The following is a 14,530-nucleotide window of genomic DNA, read 5'->3' as shown; positions in this document are numbered from 1 at the left end:
ACGCCGGAAGGAGTGGAGAGAATGAGACGGGATTTAAGGAAACTGGAAGAGTGGTCGAAGATATGACAGCTGAGATTCAATTATGACCACAAACGACCTATAGCACCCAGTTTGAAGGAGGGAGTAGCTGTCCAGCAAGCAATAAATAAATCAGCTAGAATCCCAAAAGTAAAGCTCTATAATAGTGTAAGTACACAGCGTGATCTTACTTATCAGCAGACCTCATACAAGGCATACATATCTGATGCTAGTTAGCAATAGTATACCAGCGGTATAATCATCGGTCAGATAATGTCCAAAATATTTTTTAAGATTTTTCTTATGCACAAGTGAACAATAAGATAGCCCATATTAAGCTATGTAACATTGCAAATTTAGGCACTTAGCTTTTTGGTAACATTGCAAATTTTAGCACTTAATGTGCCATGAAGTGCCATGAAGTGCAAAGACATGCATATGGGGAGTGGAAATCCGAATGAACTGTATTCGATTGGGGGGGGGGGGGGGGGGGGGGGGAAAGGCTGATGTGCACGGAGCAGGAGAGAGACCTTGGGGTGATAGTGTCTAATGATATGAAGTCTGCGAAACAATGCGACAAGGCGATAGCAAAAGCCAGAAGAATGCTGGGCTGCATAGAGAGAGGAATATAGAGTAAGAAAAAGGAAGTGATTATCCCCTTGTACAGGTCCTTGGTGAGGCCTCACCTGGAGTACTGTGTTCAGTTCTGGAGACCGTATCTACAAAGAGACAAAGACAAGATGGAAGCGGTACAGAGAAGGGCGACCAGGAAGGTGAAGGGTCTTCATCGGATGACATACGAGGAGAGATTGAAGAATCTAAATATGTACTCCCTGGAGGAAAGGAGGAGCAGGGGTGATATGATTCAGACTTTCAGATACTTGAAAAACTTTAATGATCTAAAGACTACGACAAACCTTTTCCATCAGAAAAAAAATCAGCAGAACCAGAGGTCACGAGCTCAGGCTCCAGGGAGGAAGACTAAGAACCAACGTCAGGAAGTATTTCTTCACGGAAAGGGTGGTGGATGCCTGGAATGCCCTTCCGGAGGAAGTGGTGAAGTCTAAAACTGTGAAGGACTTCAAAGGGGCATGGGATAAACACTGTGGATCCATTAAGTCTAGAGGACGTGAATAAAGAGGAGACAGCAAAACACTGCACGGAGCGGCAGTAGCCACAGAGGCATTCACGGAGCGGGATGCCAGTGGTTGGTGTTCTACCTTCACGGAGCGGAAGGATGGAGGGCTGCCATCTCCAAAAAAAAAAAATAGGGGTGGGTAAGAGTATGGGGCAGGGGTGTGGCCTGCTTATTGCAGTGGTTGCTACCCCTAATTGAGCTGGATGTTCACTTGGATGCAGATCTGGCGCTGCTCTCTACATTGGTGGTGGGGTGGAGAGGAATTAGGGCTGGAGGGTACTGGAAGCCAATAGTAACAGGTGGGAGAGAATAAAAGTTAAAAAAAAAATTAAAATTTTTTTTTAAAAAAAGGATAAAGTGCCTAGCTTGCTGGGCAGACTGGATGGGCCGTTCGGTCTTCTTCTGCCATCATTTCTATGTTTCTATGTAAGACCATGCTATTACCAAATCTACTACGCCACAAATTTATATAAAATAGCAAATACCACTTTCATTTACAGTTTTCAACTGGATGTGTGTAATGCTTTATACAGACTGTAAAGGTTTGTCAAATCTAAAAAATGTACAACATGGTTTCATTTCTCATCCTCCACACTATTCTTTTAGATGTGGAAGAGTTACATAATTATTTAATGACCATTACAGCAGTTATCAATATGCTTCTCAACAATTTGGGTCCTCATTTTACCCAGCTGAGTATCACTGTAAGGCTATTAATGATAAGGTTTAATAATTACAATAAAGATTTTATTTTTTATTTAAGAAGAAATTAAAGTGAGAAAAAAAAAAAAAAAGATATGAACTTGAGTTCAATAGTAACAATAAAGGACGGCAGATGAAGACCAAAATGACCCATCCAGTCTGCACAGTGGCAACTGTATGCACATTTACTCAAAGTAGACCACACTGCCATATGAAATCAAACTCTACTCCCAGCTGTTTGTCATTTAGAGCTGTTACTGCCACTTCATGCAGGTAACCCCATGCTTTCTAGAAAGCACAATGAAATCAAATAACTGTTTGTCCTGCATCTGTCGCTTCATTTATTAACATTCTCTTATCACTAGGGATTCTCTACATTTATTCCATGCTTTTTATTTATTTATTCTTACATCTGTTACTGTTTTTGTCTCCACTACCTCCCTGGGAGGGTATTCCGGGCATCCAACACCCTCTCCACAAAAAAACATTTCCGGATATTGTTCCCAAGTCTACATTCTTAAAGCTTCATATTATGACCCCCTAGTTCTATAGCATCCTTTCTATTGAATACATTTGTATTTTTGTGCATTAACATCTTTCAGGTATTTAAAATGTGTCTATTATATCCTCCTAATCTTGCCTCTCTCCTATACATATTGAGGTCCTTCAATTTCATTTCAGAGAGCTTTTGGTAGAAATCCTGCACTATTTTGGTTGCCTCTGTGTCCTTTCTGAGATGCAACCTCCATAACTGAACACAGTATTTATTTATTTATTTAATTCTTTTTATATACCGACCTTCATGACAGGTGTCATATCAAATCGGTTTACATGGAACCAGGGGTAAACATTCTTATAAACCGTTTAACAGTAAAATAATCAGAGGAGGTAAAAAAGTTACATATAACAGGGAGATCAAACTTGGGAATAGAAGAAAGAGAAGGACAGAGGGATAACCATTTGTGATTAAAGGGTTTCGCTATGTAAGTTGTCAGGTAGGCTTGAGATGTAGAGTTCCGCAAGTGAAAAGATTAAGGGAAAGCTTGGCTAAATAGCCAGGTTTTAAGTTTTTTTCGAAATGTTTGTAGGCAGGGTTCCTGTCTGAGGTCCGGCGGTAAATTGTTCCAGATAGTGGGTCCTGCTATCGAGAATGCTCGTTCTTTAGTTGCGGTGTGGCGTGAAGTTTTGTTAGGAGGCACATGGAGAGATCCTTTGTATGATTCTCTGATGGGTCTGGATGAGGAATGGAGTTTGAGGGGGAACTGGAGGTCCAACGGGTGTTGTTTGTGGATCGTTTTGTGGATTATGGTGAGGGATTTGTGTAAGATTCTATAGTTTATTGGCAGCCAATGTAGGTTCTTTAAGATGGGGGAGATGTGATCTCTGCGATTTGTATTAGACAAGACTCTAGCTGCTGCATTCTGGAGCATCTGTAATGGTTTTGTGGCGGAGAGTGGAAGCCCCAGAAGGAGTGTGTTGCAGTAGTCAATCTTGGCAAAAAGCGTAGTTTGGAGGACTGTCCTGAAGTCATTGAAAAACAGGAGGGGTTTGAGCCTTTTTAGGACTTGCAGTTTGTAGAAGCCGTCCTTTGTCGTGTTGTTAATGGATTTCTTTAAATTTAAGCGATTGTCAAGGATTACTCCAAGTATTCTAGGTGAGGTCTCATCAGTGACCTATAAAGAAACATTATTACCTTTTTTTTTTTATTTTTTGAACGGCAATCTTTTTACCCTTACTTTTTCAGTCACCTCTTTGGAAAATCATACCGGTTTTCATTTCTGCTTACTTTTACTAACTTTCTCGATATAAAGATTTGCCACCCTCGTTATAGCGTCTTATAATTTAGCCCACTGTTCTTCCACTTTACCCACCCCTCCTCTCTCCCTTCTACAAGACTCTGCAAGCATGACAATAACCATAGTTGCTTCTAGTTTTTAGTTACTCTTATGATAGGGAGTTTATTGTAAACTTGAATGTTGTATTTCTAGTGCACCATCAACTTATACGGAAGTGTACAAGGCAGAAACATACTAACTGATTTAATATCAATACCCATATATACCATTAATAATAGTGGAGTTACAGAAAATACTATATAGTTTATTCCTATTGCTCTTGTGTCTATAGAAAGATATTGCATCAAGTGACTTTTAGGTTAGATGAAAAGGCTACTGAATCCAGAATCCTGTCTCCTACAGTGGCTATTATGCGTCATAAGTACCTGAATTCCCTAAAGGGTAAATACATTCCTTTTTTGCTCACTCCTAGGGATAAGCAGTACTTTTTCCCAAGTCCACCAGGCTAATAATTTTTTATGGACTTTTCTTCTAGAAACTTGTCCAAACGCCTTTTAAACCCAGCTATCAGGCCGATACAGTACACTGTGCTCCGGCGGAACGCACTGTTAAACTGCGTTTGGACGCGCTAGCTTTATCCCTTATTCAGTAAGGGATAATAGTGTCTCGAAAATGTGCGTCCAACCCCCCCCCCCCTCGAAACTAATAGCGCCCGCAATATGATGGCCCTGTTCATCAAATGTTCCCCACTCATAATTTTATAAACCTCTAATCATAATTCCTTAGTGTCTCTTCTTCAAGCTGAAAAGCTCTAACTTGTTTAGCCTTTCTTTATTAAGGAGAGCTACTTCATCTCTTATTTTTATTGTCCTTCGCTAGACATTTTCTAGTTCTGCTCTATGTTTTTAGAGATAAGGCAACTAAAACTGCACATAGTATTCAAGTTGCAGTAGCACCAAAGATCTATATACAGGGGCATTAAGATATTCTCATTTTAATTTTCCATTTCTTTCTGAATAATTCCTAATATTCTACTTGATTTTGTTGACCACTGTATTCATCAGGGTTGAAAATATATATCCCAGGAACAAGATTAAGAAAATTGCCTATCCAACAAAGGAAAAAAAAAAAAAAAATCATCCAGCACAGCAGAATGGGTTAGAAAATACTATAAATCAATAAAGTTTATCACACACATTCATCTCATTCTAAACACAGAATTTCAAGAAAAGCTGCTCTAAAAGATGGCTGAGATGAACTCCAGCTATGTGTTTTTCAAAGCTTTGGGTTCATTAGTTTTCCAGCTAGCTATAATCTTGCTGTACTGAACTAGGTCCAATGTACCCCAGAAGTTGACATGACTATACATACTGCTAATTTTCATACTGTGCTGATAAACTGACATCAACAGGACCCAATCTTGCAAGAAAGAAAAAAAAAAAGTCTCTAACGTAAAGAAGCATTACAGTACTCAATCCAATTATATTTTGGAGAAATTTTGTTCATGAAAGTCTATAGCTGGCCTGCCTTTAATTCTTCTTGCCACTCTTGGTCTGGGGTCCCCGCTCTAAGGGAAAGTAAGAAACACAAGCAGCTATCCTGGCATGCTATTAGTTCATTTATTGCATGTGCCGCAATCAATTTACAAAGTGCAACTATGGCTAGAATCCCGAAACAGCTGAATTACTAACCTGACATCCTTGAAGGTTGGGTAAAGCTCACTTTCATAATTGAAGCGCTTCACAAAGAAATGGCGAATGCACTTTACATCTCTGTCAAAATACCTAGAAGATATTTATATGTGATAATTATTCACTGTACTGTTTCATAGTTTATTTGGTACAAAGAACAACTGTTATGTACTTTATCCTGTTACCTTAAAATTATAAATTAAAAAAAAAAAAATGCTGCACAGCCATTTTTCCTATCCATATTTTCCAGGTTTTGTATATAGAATTTCTCAAACACACCCTTCACTTAAATCTTGTAATTTTCAGCTACAGGTTTTTCTGGAGAAGCCATTTTCAGTTAGGTTTTTCCACCATATGGGCTATTACATTTTACAAAGTAGCAATTACCAACTGTTCAATGTAGAGAAGTTAAGCTACTTGATACTATAAAGCAGACACACTGACATATTAGGTGTGGATCACTGCTGCAAATTCTTTAATTCACAGCAACAGTAAAAGATTATGCAACCACACAAACTCATTATAAAGGCTATATGAAAATGAGAACATTTATTTTTTTTTAAATTTAAAATGTGTTTACTGCACTCACATGATTGTGGTAATTTACAAGATTAAAACACACAAATTATAGATAAACAGAATATAAAACAAGAGCATATCCTTTATCTGAACAAAAGTCTCCAATAATATAGTTTGTCAGCCCTAATTTTGTCCCAATGTGCACTGGATATTTCTTACTTCAGAAGTTAGTTGCCCCAAAAGCCTACTGAAAAAGCCACATCTTCGAAGCTTTATAAAACGTTTTTGTGTCTGGTATTAGTCTGAGATAGTTAGGCTTTGTATTCCATGTTATTAGACCTGCTGTCGTAATGGCACTGTCTCTGACTTCCTCTAAGTGTGTGAGATAGATTGTGGGAATCACTAAAAGTCCTTTGTCGGCCTCAAGATCTGTGGTGGGGTATTTCAGTGTTACCATTTGCACTCTATGACAACATTTACAAAAGGAAATTTAAATGCGACACATATTAAAGACTGCTGATAACGAAGATAAAATAGCCCAAATATTTTCCTCTGAATAATTTTAAATACAAACCATTCAGCATTTGGATGAGATGTTGACACCATCTGTGGGAAATCAATCATTGTGATGCGATCCTCATCATCCAGCATGAGATTAAACTCATTGAAATCACCATGAATCAATCCATGATTAGCAAGCTTGACAATAAGTTCCATTAACTCACTATATAAAGAGGCAGGGTCTTCAATGTGACGTACCTGGCATCTGAAGGATTGAAGAAAAAAGTGAGCGTGAAGAGCAATCCATGTTCTTTCACATTCAGGACGACTAACAGTGTCTGATTCTAGAAGGCCCCTCCAGGCCTTCTAGAATCAGACACCTCTCCCATTCTAGAAACTATAACTTTACACCTAAACCTTGACTCCCCAGCTATAATCTTGGGCGACTTCAACTTACATGTTGACAAAGTTCCCCTTTCAACGAACTGCGAAGCCTTCCTCACCGCAATGTCCGCTATGGGTTTCAAACAACAAATCAACAAACCCACTCACAAAGCAGGACACACTCCCGATCTCTTCTTTACAAACGCCGGCATTTCTCAAACAACTCAACCTGAATGTCAACAAGTCCCATGGTCAGACCACTCCTTAATCTCCACCAGCTTTTCCCTACCACAACCAGATCTCAAACCTGACACAAGACCCTCCTTTCTCTACAGAAAAACATGTAACTCTGAACTCCTCAGCAAAGTTTTAGCCCCAGAACTACCGTCCATCGATGTTTCTACACCGAATTCCGCTCTTCAATCTTGGTCCAAAATAACAAAATCAGTAGCAAACACTCTTTGCCCACTGACCACCAAAAAACACTCTACAAAAGCATCCAAAAGACAACCCTGGTTTAATGATGAACTGCGAAATCTCAAACAACTACTTCGGCAGAAAGAAAGAAAATGGCGCAAAGCCCCCTCACCGGCCTCAGTCTCTGACTACAAACGTACACTCCACCAATACAAAAACAGTATACAGAAAACAAAAAGAGACTTCTATGCCCGTCAGGTTCATCACCTCATCTTTGACTCAAAAGCTTTATTCGCCTTCGTCTCTAATCTCACTAAACCTATCACTCCTGATATACCACCAGAACTTTCTCAGACCAAAGCAGACGAACTGGCTCTTCATTTCAGCAAAAAAATCTCTGACCTCATCAATCAATTGCCACCAACCACTAGCTCTCAAGATTTCACACACATTCTCCCTAACAAAGATATCCAACTTAACGCATTCGAACCCATCACTGTCACAGAAATACAATCGGTGTTGAAGAAAATGAAACCTTCATCACACCCCTTCGATCAAATTCCTTCCAAAATGCTACTTCTCATTCCTGATACTATATCAAAATCACTAGCCGAAATTATAAACTGTTCACTGTCCCAGGGTATCTACCCAGATGAACTAAAAACAGCTTCAATCAAACCCCTCTTAAAAAAACCGAATCTAAATCCAAGCGATCCCAATAACTTCCGCCCTATTTCCAACCTTCCATTCATAGCCAAAATAATGGAAAAATTGGTGAATACACAACTCTCCAACTACTTGGAAGATCACGGAATTCTATCTCCAAACCAATATGGCTTTCGTAAAGCTGCAAGCACAGAAACATTACTTCTTTCACTCTCAGACTTCCTCCTCGCCGGAATAGACAAAGGCAAAGCATTTTTACTAATCCTCCTCGACTTCTCGGCGGCCTTTGACACCGTCAACCATCACTTCCTTCTAAAACAACTAGCTAATATCGGAGTTACAGATACTTCACTAACATGGTTCAAAACCTTCCTGGAAAACAGAGGATATAGGGTTAAAATTCATAATACAGAATCACAATATCACCCCTCCACCAGAGGGGTGCCACAAGGTTCATCCCTTTCACCCACTCTATTCAATGTATACCTGCTACCTCTTTGTCAACTATTAACAAAATTAAAACTGAAACACTTCCTCTTCGCTGACGACGTACAGATTGTGATCCCTATAAAAGAATCTATCAAGATAACAATGGAATACTGGGATAGTTGCCTATTAGAAATCAAACACCTCCTTAACAGCCTTAACCTAATCCTTAATGCGTCGAAAACGGAATATCTCCTTATAGCACCTGAAAACAACAACACACTTTCAAAGCCTCCAACCATTCTACAAACCACACATGTAAGAGATCTAGGAGCCATCTTAGACAACCGTCTTAGCCTCAAACCATTCATTAACAAAACTACCAAAGACTGCTTCCACAAATTACATATTCTGAAAAGAATAAAGCCACTTTTCCACGCGCATGACTTTAGATCAATCCTACAAGCAATAATCTTCTCCAAACTAGATTATTGCAATTCTTTACTACTAGGCCTCCCAGCTTCCTACACCAAACCTCTACAAATGGTACAGAACACTGCAGCCAGAATCCTCACAAACTCCAGGAGAATTGACCACATCTCCCCCATCCTCAAAGACCTTCATTGGTTACCGATCCACTTCAGAATTATGTACAAAACCATCATGATTATCTACAAAAACATCCATCAACACACTCAACTCGACCTACAAATCCCTTTTAAAAAAAACACATCTGCCAGACCCATCAGGGAACACTACAAAGAATCACTACAGGTTCCACATGCCAAAACCTACCACCACAAATCCTACAGTTCAAGAGCTCTCTCATCTGCAGGTCCAATCCTTTGGAACTCCATCCCCCCGGACTTAAGACAAGAACCATGCGCTCTAACTTTTAGGAAAAGACTAAAAACTTGGCTTTTTAAAAAAGCATTCCCAGATCTGGATTAAATTCTCCACCCATCAGCATAAACACAAAAGTTAGTGAACTGTAACAAAAACCCACTAACTTCACACGCAGTGACAACAACATATTATACTTCACTACAATTCATATTTGGTCAATCTTTCCTACCCATCTATATTTTATAATTTTATACATATTTATTAATTGATACAGTTGGCTAAAATGTTAATATTCTTTCTTTAATTTCCTCCCCTTTCAGATCCTAGTTATTTTTCCTTGTTTTTTGTAACTTCCTCACATCCTAAATATTGTTACAATGTTTTTATTTAAGTTTCTTATTATATTTGATGTCGAATTGGGAAATGTTTCTACCATGTTACTCTCTGCAGTTATTCACATTGTTAATTGTAAACCGGGTTGATGTGATTCATATCATGAAACTCGGTATAATAAAAATAAATAAATAAATAAATAAATAAATAATGAATAAAAGCCCCCTCCCCCCCAATAAAACGATGCGGGCCATAGTGACCTGAGGCCAGCTCCCCCTCCATGATATTTAATTCAAAGGTACCAAGCCCCCTCCTGACCCCACCCACCCAAAACCTCTATTCCACCTGAATCTGGATAATTTTAGTACTACTCTGAGGCAGGCAGAGTTATCTGGCTAACTTAGCTGGATAACACTGCTCCACCCTTGGAATGCCCTGATTTATCTGGCTAAGTTTTTAACCAGGTAACTATTTAGCCAGAAAGGTTAAGGTGGTGAAACTGGGGGCAGGGGGAGGGGTGGATTTTAAAAACTCGTTTAAAACCCCAGTTTATATACTCATATGCTATTCAATAATAGATGTGCATGTATGTGGTCACCCATTAAATGTCAGCTTAAGGCCAGAAACTATGGATTCATGCCTATTTAAAAAGGAACAGACAGACTTGGGATATTATGCATTTAGTCTCAAGGAGAAAGTAGTGGCATAGCATCAATATAGAAAACGGCACTGGAAAGTAAAGCAGAGTTGCTTACCTGTAACAGGTGTTCTCTCAGATCAACAGGAGGTTAGTCCTCGCTCATGGTTGACAGATGGAGCCCTGATGCGGAAAACATATCTGTTTCTAGAACTTTGACTAGGCATACTGAGCATGCCCAGCATGCCCTATACCACGTGCCCATGCAGAGTCCCTCTCCAGTCTTGTAATATAGAATTATGATTAAAATAAAAAATAGTAGAAACTCAACTCCGTGTGGTGGCAGGCGGGTATCATGAGGACTAACATCCTGCTGTCCTCTGAGAACACCAGTTACAGGTAAGCAATTCTGCTTTTTCTGAGGGTGAATCCCTAGCTACAGGCTGCTCCAAGACAAAAGGGGACCAACAGTCACTCAACTAGGTGCCAACGGACACAACACCGGTGCTGTTGATAACAGAGGGGGAGACAGTCTGAACCCAAAACGGGCCACTAGGCAGGAGAGTTGGGTTCTATACCTCAAACAGGTTCTGAAGGACAGACTGACTGAACCTATGGACAGAATGAGCTTGATCATATAAAGCTCACTATATAAAGACCCCAAAGGTGCAGTCCCACCTGGGCATAACAGAAGGAAAGAGTCTGTTTGGCAATGGCAATGCCCAACCTATTCTTGTCAAATGAAATAAAAAGTTGGGTGGACTGTCTATGGGCTTCTGTCCGCTCCAGTTAGAATGCTAAGTCTCGCTTGCAGTCCAAACTGTGCAGTGCTTGTTTACCTTGGTGGGAATGGGGCCTGGGAAAGAATGTTGGCAGGAGGACTGACTGGTTAACATAGAATACCATCACCACCTCAGGCAGGAATTTAGGGAGCGTAAGCAATAGCACCCTGTCATGATAAAACGTAGTATAAGGTGGATAAATCACTAAGGTCTGGAGCTCGCTGACCCTGTGCGCTGAAGTGACCGCCATCAAAAATATGACCTTCCAGGTCAGTCACTTCAAGTCACAGGTGTGCAGCGGCTCTAGAGGAGCTTTCATGAGCTAAGCTAACACCATGTTGAGGTCCCAAGACATGGTGGGAGAGTTTAGGGGATGTTTCAATTGAAGCAGGCTCCGCATGAAGCATACAACTATAGGCTGTACAGAGATGGGCGTACCATGTACACCTTGGTGGTATGAGCCAACTGCACTGAAATGAATTCTAATGGAGTTTGCCTTTAAGCCAGACTCAGATAGGTGTAGGAGGTAGTCCAGCAGTTATTGTGTGGGGTGGAAGAACAGATCTAGGGCCATCTACTCACATCACACACAAAACCTCCTACATTTCAGTCCATAGGACTTTATAGTGGAAGGCTTTCTAGAAGACATCAGGACCCGAGACACATTCTCTGAAAGATCAAGCGGCTGCAGGATTAACCTCTCAACAACCAGGCTGTGACAGGGCCTGAAAGTTGGGAAGCCGCAGACTGCCTTGATCTTGCATGATGAGATCTGGGGAAGTCTCCAGACTGATTGACCTCCGGATGTCCATCTCCTGAAGGAGTGGAAACCAGACTTGACTCGGCCAATGAGGGAATATGAGGATCACAGTCTCCTTGCCCTTGTAAAGCTTCAAGAGTCTTTGCCACTAAGGGAATCGGAGGATATGCATACAGAAGACCCTTGCCCCAATGACGTGAAAGGGCATCCAAGGATGGCTTGCAGTCTGACCTGTACAGGAAGCAGAACAGAGGCACCTTCCTGTTGCAGGGTGATGTGAACAGATCTATGTCCAGGCTCCTCTAGAGGCAGAATATTCAATTCACTACCCCTGGTCTAGGGACCACTCGTGAGGTATGAAGGCTCAACTCAGCTGTCCGCTACCACATTCTCCGTCCCGGGCAGGTACATGGCTGTGAGCATCATCCTGTGGGACAGGGCCCATGGCCAGAGCTGGACCACTTCCTGACACAAGAGGTATGACCCCGTGCCTCCCTGCTTGTTGACATACCACATAGCTACTTGGGTGACTGTATGGACCAGGACAACTTTGTTGGACAGCTAATCTCTGAATGTCATAGCGCATACCTGATTGTTCAAATCTCCAGGAATTTGATTGGACAAGAGTGTTCCTGGGCAGACAGAGACCCAGAGTGGTGAGCCTATCTACATGAGCTCCCCACCCCAGAGTGGGAGCATCCATGGTTAAGACAACTTGGGTAGGGAGACTTCAAAACTATATTCCCTGTTCCAGATTTGAAGGTATCCTCCACCAGGACAATAAGTCCTGGAGAGATGGGGTGACTTGGATGCAGTCCTGGAGGCTCTGAGTGGCCTGGTGCCACGACCTCAGGGTCCACTGGGCTCTACATGTGCAAACGCTATTGGGCAAATGGGCGGTCCGGGGGCGAGGCCAGAGACATCCATACGTCCGCTGGGCTGGGAGATTGTGTGCTAGCACTCGGCCGGCAGGCGTAACTTCCACAACAAAGGTACAGGTACAGGGTGTGTGTGTGAGGGTGTGTGTGTGTGAGTGTGAGTGAGTGAGTGAGTGAGAGTGAGTGTGTGTGTGTGTGAGAGATGAGGAAAGCCAGCTGGTCTCCCCGAGGGTTCGGCGCATGCAAGTTGAACTAGTGTGCACCCTCTTGTACGCGCCAACCCCTGATTTTATAACATGCGTGCGACTGCTATAAAATCGGGCATACATTTGTGTGCGCCGGGTAGCGCGCACAAATGTAGGCCATGCACGTATGTTTTAAAATCTGCCCCTAAGGCAGTGACATGGACAGTTGCGACCACATGGCCCAACAACCTCAACATGTGCCAGGCTGACACCTGCTGGCTCTGTTGGATCTCTGATATGATGGTCGTCAGGGTGCCTGCCCTCTGATGAGGGAGGAAGGCCTTAGTCTGAGCTGTGTCTAGCAGGGTTCCTATTCACGTCCAACTGAAGTGAAGTGGAACCAAAGTCGAAAATGAACCCTAATAAATTCCCGGTTGGTCAAGTGCATGGACGTAGTAGCCCCTACCTGAGATGTGCTCTTGACCAGTCAAATCGTCCACGGCCAGGCATTTTGTGAAGACCTGTGGTGCAGATGCGAGCCCAAACGGCAACACCCATTACTGGAAGTGCTGTTTTCCCATGACAAATCAGAGATACTTCCTGTGACTGGGGAAGATCTTGATGAGTGTATGCATCCTTTAGGTCGAGGGAACATGGCCAGTCCTCTTTTTGCAAAAGGGGGATCAAGGTGCCCAGGGAAACCATCTTGAACTTTTCTTTTCTTAAAAACTTGTTCAAGGTCCTTAGGTCTAGCATGGATCAGAGTCCTCCTGTTCTCTTTGGAATCAGGAAGTACCTGGAGTAGAATTCCCACCCTCTTTGCCCTGGTGATATGGGCTCAACCGCTCTGGTTGTTAAGGAGGAGGAGAGCTTCAAAAATAGAACTAACTGATGCACTACCGGCCCCCAAAATGGGCAGGGAGGGCAATTTAACGAGACACCCAATAAGTTCAATTGGTACCCCTGATGGACGATGGACAGAAGCCACTGATCCGAGGTTATACTGAGCCACTGGTTGCAAGCAACCACAGCCTTCCCCCATCATTCCGGGTTCAGGCAATTGGCGTATGCTCTCTACAACCCAGTCAAAACCCAATCCCCAGATTTAACTGAGGAGCCAGCTGTGGGCTTGGGGACTTTCTGCTGCCTAGGTCGGCTGCAGCAGCCCTGATGGTGTTGACAGGAGCGAGGGGAAGGAGGATAGTACCTCCTTTGTTGAAAGAAAAACTTTCTTGGCCCCGGTCTCACCAGCCTCCTAGCAGAGGAGAACAGGTCTGAGTACTGGCAGAGTGTTGTTGGAGGATTTCATGGTGGTCCCAGAGTTGGGCTACAGCATCCCTCATCCTATCTCTAAAGAGATTATCTCCAGTACATGGCACATCAGTGAGTCATTCTTGTATCTCTGGTCGAAAATCCTAGGTCTACAGCAATGACTCTGCAGGCACTGATTTCCGCTGCAGAAACTCTCGATGCTGTCTCGAAAACATCATAGGTCGCACGGACCTCAGGTTTTCCACACTCCACGCCCTTATGCACCAGTGACATGAGGGTGTCCTGCTGCCGTTGAGGCAGCTGCTTATCCACTTCTTGCGCTTGCTTCCAGATGTCCTGTGAGTACTGGCTCATGTGGAGCTGGTAGGAAGCAATGAGGGCAATGAACATTGTGCCTTGAAACACCTTCCTTCCAAGAGCATTCATCGCTCCCTTGGGGTGCTGAGGCATGAGTCCGAGAGCGCTTGCCTTCTTGAAGGCAGATTCGGTGGGGCAGCTGATGCTTATCAAACCCAGCAGCCTTCTGAATGAGGTAGACCCTGTCTGCCTTCTTATTAACAGGAGGCAATGTGAGGGGTT

General features: G+C 42.4%; 1 protein-coding gene across 1 annotated transcript in view; it reads right to left on the bottom strand.

Annotated features, from left to right (window-relative positions):
* The window catches only part of RIOK2 (RIO kinase 2), a 146,791-nt gene that overhangs the window by 62,051 nt on the left and 70,210 nt on the right, over positions 1-14,530 (bottom strand). Inside the window, 2 exon segments of the mRNA XM_029572819.1 lie at positions 5,346-5,438; positions 6,439-6,630. Coding sequence (XP_029428679.1) covers positions 5,346-5,438; positions 6,439-6,630 — 285 coding nt within the window.

Source organism: Rhinatrema bivittatum, chromosome 1, assembly GCF_901001135.1.
Source record: "Rhinatrema bivittatum chromosome 1, aRhiBiv1.1, whole genome shotgun sequence".
NCBI lineage: Eukaryota > Metazoa > Chordata > Amphibia > Gymnophiona > Rhinatrematidae > Rhinatrema > Rhinatrema bivittatum.
The sequence above is the reverse complement of the archived record's forward strand: the minus strand, read 5'-3'. Positions and strand labels throughout refer to the sequence as shown.